Raw genomic sequence first — 10,261 nt, forward strand, 5'->3', positions numbered from 1 at the left:
TTTCCCATTTTCCTTCACTTTTTTCTCATTTCTTTCCATTTTTTTTTTTTCCTTTTGTCTTTCTTTTTATCTTCATTTCATTCTTCCCCTTCTTCGTTTTTTTTTCTCATTTATGCCTCTTCTCCTTCTCATCTCCCTCTTTCTTCCTTTCATTTTTTCTTCTTTATTTTTGCTACACACTCTTCGTTCACTTCCTCCCTGTTTATTTATTTTCCTTCTTGTTCTTGTTCTTTTCTTTCATTTTTTTTTTCATTCTTCTTGTTTATCATCTTCTTTCTTATATTTCTGTTTACTTTTCTCTCTTTTCTGTTTGTTTTTATTTATTGTTCTTTTTTTCCGATTTTTCTTCTTTTTATTCATGTTCTTATTAATTCTCCTCTATCTTTGTCCTTCTTCCTATTCTTTTTTTTTCCTGTTTCTTCTATTCCTGTTTACTTTTCTCTCATTTCTTATTCTAATCTTTCGTTTTTTTCCGATTTTCTTCTTTTTTTCTTTCTTCCTATTCTTCTTCATCTTTTTCTTAATTCCTGCTTACTTTTTTCTTTTTCTTACTCTATTTTTTTCTTTTCTCCCATTTTCTTTCTTTCATCTCATTATCTTTTCCTTCTTCTTCTCCTTCCTTTTTCTTCTTATTCCCCTTCTTCTTTCCCTTCTCCTACCCTAACTAACTTTATTCTTCTTCCCTACCTTCCTCTTCCTTTTCTATTCACCATTATTACTTCTCTCTTCTTCTACTTTCATTACTTTTTCTTCTTTTCTTTTCTCGCTCACTGGCAGAAGGATGGAACAATAAACTTTTGAAATAAGTGCGCAGAACAAATAAATAAATAAATAAAACACGTGAATGAACATAATGGAGATTTAAAACAGGAAATATGTCTAACAGAGATTTAAAACAGGAAATATGTCTAACAGAGATTTAAAACAGGGAAATATGTCTAACAGATTTAAAACAGGGAAATATGTCTAACAGATTTAAAACAGGGAAATATGCCTAACAGAGATTTAAAACAGGGAAATATGTCTAACAGAGATTTAAAACAGGGAAATATGTCTAACAGAGATTTAAAACAGGGAAATATGTCTAACAGAGATTTAAAACAGGGAAATGAGAACAGTACTTTCCAAAACACACACAAATAAAACAAGACATCTTTACAATTTGCAGCACACACCACTCACTAACAACAATAACAACAATAACACAAAATTCTAAACACTTGAATAATAAAATAAATAAATAAATTGAAAAAAAAATATATGACCTGACTTTAATTCTATCCTTCCGTGCGTGACTTTGATGAAAAATGCGTGACTTTAATGAAAAATGCGTGACTTTGATGAAAAATGCGTGACTTTAATGAAAAATGCGTGACTTTGATGAAAAATGCGTGACTTTAATGAAAAATGCGTGACTTTGATGAAAAATGCGTGACTTTGATGAAAAATGCGTGACTTTGATGAAAAATGCGTGACTTTGATGAAAAATGCGTGACGAATGAAAATGCGTGACTTTGATGAAAAATGCGTGACTTTGATGAAAAATGCGTGACTGATGAAAAATGCGTGACTGATGAAAAATGCGTGACTTTAATGAAAAATGCGTGACTTTGATGAAAAATGCGTGACTTTGATGAAAAATGCGTGACTGATGAAAAATGCGTGACTGATGAAAAATGCGTGACTTTAATGAAAAATGCGTGACTTTGATGAAAAATGCGTGACTTTTACTTGACAATTAACAGCTTACCTGGTTATTTGCAGTATGTACCACTCAATAATAATAATAATAATAATAATAATAATAATAATAATAATAATAATAATAATAATGAGTGCGCATTTTAAAACGGGAACAATGAAAAAAAGAAAAAAAATATCAAAACAGCTATTTTTTTCACGTAAAACAGAAAAACTAGTCAAGGAGAAACAGAAAACCAAAACAAAAAAAAAAAAAAAAAAAAAAAAAGACCCACTTAGTTGCCAGTCCCCTTGCAGGTCCGAGAGATCTAGTCGCTCCCTAAAAAAAATAAATAAAATAAATAAATAAATAAATAAATGTTTTGGAAAAGGATGAAAGGGATATAAAAGGATAAACAGGGATTAAAAAATGGAATAAAGGGAATATTAAAGATAAACAAAATAAAGCGGATAAATAACAACAACGGATAAAACTGGGAAAAAAGATAAAAGAGAATAAAAAAAAGGAAAAGAAGGGTTAAAAAAAGGGTAAATGTCTAGAAAAGGAATAAAAAATGGATAAAAAAAAGAAAAACGATAACAAAACAGGATAAAAAGATAAAAATGGATAAAAAATGGATAAAAATGGATAAAAAAAGGATAAAAATGGATAAAAAAAAGGAAAATGGATAAAAAAAAAAAGGATAAAATGGATAAAAAAAAGGAAAATGGATAAAAAAATAAAGGAAAATGGATAAAAAAAGGATAAAAATGGATAAAAAAAAGGATAAAAATGGATAAAAAAAAGGAAAAAACGAATACAAACCGTTAAAAAGGAATAAAAAGGAATAAAAAGGATAAAAAATTAAATAAGGGATAAAAAAAGTCTTGAAGAGATAAAATGGATAAAAAAATGAATAAAAAAAGGATAAAGAATGGATAAAAAAGGGATGAAGAGAGATAAAAAGGGATAAAGAGAGATAAAAAAAGGGATAAAAGATATAAAAAGGGATAAAAGGGGAATAAAAGAATGCGATTAAAAAAAAAGGAAAGGATAAAAAAAATGGATAAAAAAGGATTTAAAAAAGATGAAAAAAGGGATAAAAAGCCATAAAAGATAAAAAAAAGATAAAATAAAGGATAAAAAGTTGTCCATGTCTTAAATAGAGATAAAAAAAGGGATAAAAGAGATAAAAGAGATAAAAAGGATAAAAGAGATAAAAGAGATAAAAAGGGATAAAAGGATAAAAGATAAAAAGGGATAAAAGAGATAAAAAGGGATAAAAAGAGATAAAAAGGGATAAAAAGAGATAAAAAAGGGATAAAAAGAGATAAAAGGGATAAAAAGAGATAAAAGGATAAAAAGGGTAAAGAGATAAAAAAGGATAAGAAGGGTAAAAGGGATAAAAAGAGATAAAGAGATAAAAAGAGATAAATAGGAATAAAAAGGATAAAAGAGATAAAAAGGATAAAAAGAGATAAAAGGGATAAAAAGAGATAAAGAGGGATAAAAGAGATAAAATGGATAAAAGGGATAAAAAGAGATAAAATGGATAATAAGGGGATAAAAAGAGATAAAGAGGGATAAAAATGGATAAAAAGAGATAAAGAGGGATAAAAAGGGATAAAAAGGGATAAAAATGGATAAAGATAAAAAAGAATGGTATAATAAGGATAAATGGATAAAAAAATGGATAAAAAGATTAAAAAGAATAAAAAAAGGATAAATTTCTCGATAAGGGATAAAATAAACAAAAAAAAAGAATACATAAATGTCTTGAAATTTCCTTTGGTCTTAAATGCAGACATAAAGCAAAAGAGAGGTAAAGTCTTGATAAGGGATGAAAATTAATAAAATAAAATCAAAAAAACGTTTTGAAACTTTCCTTTCTCTTAAATGAAAACTTAAGACAAAACACAAACCATTTTCTTCACACCACCATTACTCCACCACCCAATAAACACACCACTGGTAATAATAATAATAATAATAATAATAATAATAATAATAATAATAATAATAATAATAATAATAATAATAATAATAATAATAATAATAATAATAATAATAATAATAATAATAATAATAATAATAATAATAATAATAATAATAATAATAATAATAATAATAATAATAATAATAATAATAATAATAATAATAATAATAAATAATAATAATAATAATAATAATAATAATAATAATAATAAATAATAATAATAATAATAATAATAATAATAATAATAATAATAATAATAATAATAATAATAATAATAATAATAATAATAATAATAATAATAATAATAATAATAATAATAATAATAATAATAATAATAATAATAATAATAATAATAATAATAATAAAATAATAATAATAATAATAATAATAATAATAATAATAATAATAATAATAATAATAATAATAATAAAAATAAAAATAAACAACAACAATAATAATAATAATAATAATAATAATAATAATAATAATAATAATAATAGTAGTAGTAGTAGTAGTAGTAGTAGTAGTAGTACTAGTAATAATGATAACAACAATAACATTTTCCCAGCAATAAGGAAATAAAAATAGTTCTGGAGATGCGGGGTATCGATCCCCGTACCTCTCACATGCTAAGCGAGCGCTCTACCATCTGAGCTACATCCCCTCACGACGACCCCGCTCATAGAAAACGTGGCTAAGCTGGAGGACGTGGAGCTTTTAATGGTACACTTTGTTATTCTTGAGTTTTGAGAATAATGGGTCTTTATAGAAAATGTGGATGTGCTGGTGGACCCAAGGATTTTATTTAACTCTTTCAGTAGTGGGACACATTTTTACCATGAGTTTTGTGTACGATTAGACTATTTTATTGATACTAGGAAGGGTCTATGGACGTCAGAAGATTAATGGCCACAGTCTTCACTACCTTAATTGAGTTTTGTGTGCGATTAGACTATTTCATTGACATTAGGAAGGGTCTATGGACGTCAGAAGATTAATGGCCACAGTCTTCACTACCTTAATTGAGTTTTCTGTACCATTAGACTATTTCATTGACATTAGGAAGGGTTTATGGAGGTCAGAAGATTAATGGCCACAGTCTTCACTACCTTTATTGAGTTTTGTGTGCGATTAGACTATTTTATTGACATTAGGAAGGGTTTATGGAGGTCAGAACATCAATGGTCAGAGTCTTCACTATTTCAATCCCCCTCATGAGTTTTTGAGGCTGTATAAAATCAACAAAGAGTAAACAGAATAAAAATAAATAAATAAATAAATAAATGTGGTATAATAATGAAGGAGTCAATCTTCCTTTATCTTTTTTTCCCTCCTTTATCTTCTCTTCTTTTCCTTTCTTCCCCCTTTTCTTTTTTTCTCTCTTCTACTTTTTTTCCAGGTTTTTTCTCCGTTATCTAATCTTCCTCTATCTTTTCCCCCTTTATCTTTTTTTCTTTTTCTTTCCCCATTTTCTTTTTTTTTCCTCTTTTCTATTCATTTTTTCCCGGTTTTATTTATTTTCTTTCCTTTCTCTTCCCTAAAACTTTTTTCTTCCTATTGTTGTTATCATTCTCTTTCTCTTCCTTTCCCTTCCTTTGGTCCACTTTATTATTCCCTTGTTTAGATAATAATAGGTCGTTAAAGAAAATGAGGGCGTGCTTCCTTTTATCTTCTTCCCTTCTTTATCTTCTCTTCCTTTTTTTTCCTTTTTCTTACCCCTTTCCTTTTTTTCTCATTTTTTCCCTTTTTTTGTTGTTTTTATCTATTTTCTTTCTCTTTTCTTCCTTAAACCTTTTCTTCCTCTTGTCATCATTATCTTTCTCTTCCTTTCCCTATTTCCTTCTGGTCTTTAAAGAATAATGGGTCTTTATAGAAAATGGGGTGTGCTGGAGGACCAAAGGCTTTATCTAATCTATTCTTATCTTTTTCCCTTCTTTATCTTCTTCTTTCTTTCCCTCTTTTATTCTTCTCTTCTACTTATTTTTTTGCTCTTTTATTCCTCCTTTCTACTTCATTTCCATTATTTTCTTCCCATTATTCTTATCATCTTTCTCTTCCTTTCCCTTCTCTCTTATATCTCTTCTCTTCACCCTAAGCACCTTGTTAATTGTGGGGTGAAAGTCAAGTATTTTCACCCTAAGTTAATAAATGTAGGTATGTCAGTATTTTCACCCTAATATCTAAGCTAATAATTGAAGGTAGGGTAGGGTAGGGTGAGTTGGGTTGGGGTGGGGTGGGGTGGGGTGGGGTGGATTGGGTTGGAATAGATTCAATTAGATTAGGTTGGGTTGGGTTGGGTTAGGTTAGGTTGGGTTGGGTTGGGTTGGGTTAGGTCAGTTAACGAATTTCATTGCTAATCCTTTCACTACGTAGATCACGAATAGAAATACAAATAAGTGTTCAGAAATACATTTAAATCTAGTGGGCTATAGTTATAGTTATTTCAATGGTACTCTGGAAGAAGAAGAAGAAGAAGAAGAAGAAGAAGAAGAAGAAGAAGAAGAAGAAGAAAAGAAAAAGAGAAAAGGAAGACGAAAAAGAAGATGAGCAAGAGGAAGAAGAAGAAGAAGAAGAAGAAGAAGAAGAAGAAGAAGAAGGAGGAGGAGGAGGAGGAGGAGGAAAAAAAAAGGAAGACGAATAAGAAGATGAGCAAGAAGAAGAAGAAGAAGAAGAAGAAGAAGAAATAATAAAAAAAAAAAAAAAAGGAGGCTAGGAGGAGGTCAGGAGGAAGAGGCGACGGACCACGGTGGCGGTGATGGCTAACAGCTGACCACGTGCACACCACTGTAAACAAAACCACGCACACACACACTCACAGAAGCACACACGCACATCTCCAGATCCACACGCAAGCACACGTACACTGCCACACCACCTCAGACACTCCCTCGGGTGAAAACACGCTTAAAAATAGACAAAATCACACCACGCAACTTGTCATCTCTTTCCTCTATGCTTCTCAGTTTAACACAGCATCACTCACCTCCCACAGCGGTTCCCAGGCACGCAGCAGCCTCGCCACTACTCCTCCTAGCCAGCAGGACACAGCAGGAGGGCACAGTAGAGGAATATCAGATAAAACACTAATTTTCAAGGTCACGTCCGCCATGCACCAGCTCAACGCGCGGAACTTGCTGACCACGAGCCTATAATATTTCTTTTTATTTATTTATTTATTTTTGTTGGCTGGGTTTTTGTGTGTGTTTAGCATTTTAGTAATTTAGAAATGTTGCTAACCTCTTCAGTAGCATTACATGTTTCCGTATTCATTCTGCTTACTATTTGGTGATTTTATACAGCTTCAGAAACTCATGTTGGGATTAAAATAGTGAAGACTGTGGCCATTAATCTTCTGACCTCCATAGAGCCTTCCTAATGTTAATAAAATTATCTAATCGTGCATAAATCTAGAGGTTAAAATGTGTCACAGTATTGAAGGGTTAATCTTGTCAATGTGGCCAATGAAACGCTCTTTATTAAATTCTCAGCAACTAACTACAGCTTTTTTAATATTTAGTAGGGTGTATTGTGTTTCAGGATATGGAATGTTACAAGTTCATCATTTTTTACCTGTTGTTCTTTAATTAAGTTTCGTTCTCCTTTTCACCCGTGGATACTCAATTCGTATTATCATCCTAATTACTTTGAAAACAATACTAGGCGATCATCTTTATTATATCACTATTCGTCCATTATAAACCAAATTCACTGCATAGATAAACTTCATACGAGCGTAACTTCTTCTCTCTCTCTCTCTCTCTCTCTCTTATAAACTCTTTAGGCAAAATGGAAATACACGATACCAATTTAACTTAATCTAGAGGATCCAGACACTTTATTTTATCTCCACCGGAATACAAATATAGGAAATATTACCACACAAACTTGGCTTTTCTTTTCACACTACTAGCAAAGCCTGTGGAAAAAAAAAATCATTAAATCCATAATCAATCAACTTACATGCCACAGTTTCCTTTCCCTGGGTTACGATAATTTGTCACTCGAATGTTGTTTTAACATAGCGCCAGATTCAAATTTCAGTTCCCTGTCTTTTCGTGCCACTGTTTTGTTTTTTTAGTCCAAGCCACTTATATGTCACTTCAAAAAGCCACTTTCATGCGAGAACATCATAACAACTCCTTTACACTTGGTTACATTCTTCCTGCATGCTCTTTTGTAACTGAAAACAAGAGAGTAATGTGCCAGATTATTAGCCTCAACACATTCTTACACTTCTCTACTCAAATCCCTAAGAAAGATGATTTGTACACCACCAGCACCACCGTAACTTAACCTATCCATATGTACACTGTCACCATCACCTAATATATACACCACCTCGTCTGTAGGAGAACTGGCAACTAAGTAATTTTTTTTCTAAGTATTTTTTTTTTCTTAATCTTTTTGTTACCCTTGGCCAGTTCTTCACTCTTACATATAAAAAAGACACGTTAAATCCTTCATTATACCAACTCCACCACCTGAATTGTGTGGTGAGGTATACCTGAATAACAACAATGAAATAAAGAAAAGAAATAGTTGAGAACATTAGATAAAGGAGGTTTCAAGACATTTATCCCTCTCTTTAAGCTAACTCTCAGACCTGTAAGGGGACTGGTAACTAAGTAGGCCTTTTTCTTGTCTATTTCTTGTTGCCCTTGCCCAGCTTTCCCTCTTACATAAAAAAAAAAATCACTAGTAAAATGTTAAAATATGGACAAAAAATCTTACTAACTGATATTAACTTATTAGCCCTGGGTCTTGCTTTCTATCTGTCTTACCTTGTTTTCTTATCTTTTATTACACTAACCTGGGTAATGCAATTGATAACGACTCCTATATTGAACACACCTGCCTATTTCCACCTATCATCCATGTTGTCTGATCTTCTTAACCCCTTCAGCACCATGACATGTTTCCATATTCCTTCTGGTTACTATTTTGGTGATTTTACACAGCTTCAGAAACTCATGTGAGGATTGAAATAGTGAAGACTGTGGCTATTAATCTTCTGACCTCCATAGACCCTTCCTAATATCTAATAACACCCAAAACTCAAAATACGTCCCAGTACTGAAAGGGTTAAAATAGTGAAGACTGTTGCCATTAATCTTCTGACCTCCATAGACCATTCATAATGTCAATAAAATGGTCTAACTGTACACAAATCTCAATGTAAAAATGTGTCCCAGTACTGAAGGGGTTAAAATAGTGAAGACTGTGGCTATTAACCTCCTGCCCTCCATAGATCCTTCCTAATGTCAATGTAATCCTCTAATCAAACCCAAAACTCAAGGTAAAAATGTATCCCAGTACTGAAGGGGTTAAAGCTCTCTACTGACTCACACTAACATGATTACTGCGTCCATTCCATTCATCAACCACTCCATTAGATAACAATTTCCTTCCCATCTCTTTCCTAAACCTAAATTTCCCAAGCTTGAAACCATTACTTCTGGTTCTATTCTGGCTGCTGGTAAGAACTTTGCTCATGTCCCCTTTGTTATAACTCCTGTACCACGTCAATACTTCTATCAGGTCACCTCTTAATCTGTCTCTAAGGAATGCATATGTAACTGCTTCGATCTCATGTCATATCCTTTTATTGTCCTTTGCACTGATTCTAATAACTTATATCCTTCCTATAATGTGGGGATCAGAACTGTACCCCATTATCTAGAGGCACTCTGACCAGCATCAATATAAATTTAACCCCTTCAGTACTGGAACACATTTTTATCGAGGTTTGTGTACAATTAGACCATTTTATTGACATTAGTAAGGGTCTATGGAGATCAGAAGATTAATGGCCACAGTCTTCACTATTCTAATCCCCACAGGAGTTTCTGAAGCTGTATAAAATCACCAAATAGTAAGCAGAGTGAATATGGAAATACGTCATGGTACTCAAGGGGTTAACATTATTTCAGGACTTCTGCTTTTAAAGACTCCTACAAATAAATCCTAGTACACTATTTCCTTATTTTTTAGCCTCTGCATTTTCTTAGACACACCGAAAAATAACTTTAATATTACTTCAGGACTTCTGCTTTTAACACTTTTAAAAATTAATCCTAGTACTCTTATTTCCCTTATTTTTTAACCTCTATGCATTTTCTTAGACATGCCAAAAAATTATTTTAATATTATCTCAAACACCCCAAAAAATGAATCCTAGTATCCTATTCACCTTATTTCTAGCCTCTATGCATTGTTTTCCTAAACCAAGATCAGAGCTAACTACAACTCTTAAATCCTTCTCACATCCTGAACCTACCCAAGCCTTTGCTGTGTACCTATTGTGTGGGTTTCCTCTACCTACACTAAAGCACTTATGTCAAACTTTCTTAACATCACCTGGTTAATTAGCCCCTTCAGTACCTTATGTTTTGGGTACGATTAGACAACTTTATTTACATTGAGAAAGGTCTATGGAGGTCAGAAGATTAATAGCCACAGTCTTCACTATTTTAATTCCACATATGTTTCTGAAGCTGTATAAAACCACCAAATAGTAAGCAGAATGAATATGAAAGCATGTCCTGGTACAGAAGGGGTTAACAAGGACCTCACACCTTCCGTAA

General features: G+C 31.7%; 1 protein-coding gene and 1 non-coding gene across 2 annotated transcripts in view; both read right to left on the reverse strand.

Moving 5' to 3' along the window:
- Window positions 1-8,656, reverse strand: part of LOC123516783 (probable serine/threonine-protein kinase DDB_G0278901) — a 203,658-nt gene extending 195,002 nt beyond the window's left edge. The window contains exon 1 of the mRNA XM_045276442.1: window positions 6,661-8,656. Within this exon, the coding sequence (XP_045132377.1) occupies window positions 6,661-6,786 (126 nt within the window). The 5' untranslated portion in view covers window positions 6,787-8,656. The remainder of the gene's footprint in view (window positions 1-6,660) is intronic.
- Trnaa-agc lies at window positions 4,269-4,341 on the reverse strand. Its single transcript has one exon. It is a non-coding gene; the product is annotated as a tRNA-Ala (tRNA).
- Window positions 8,657-10,261: the final 1,605 nt, after the last annotated feature.

This window comes from Portunus trituberculatus, chromosome 6 (assembly GCF_017591435.1).
Source record: "Portunus trituberculatus isolate SZX2019 chromosome 6, ASM1759143v1, whole genome shotgun sequence".
Taxonomy (NCBI): Eukaryota; Metazoa; Arthropoda; class Malacostraca; order Decapoda; family Portunidae; genus Portunus; species Portunus trituberculatus.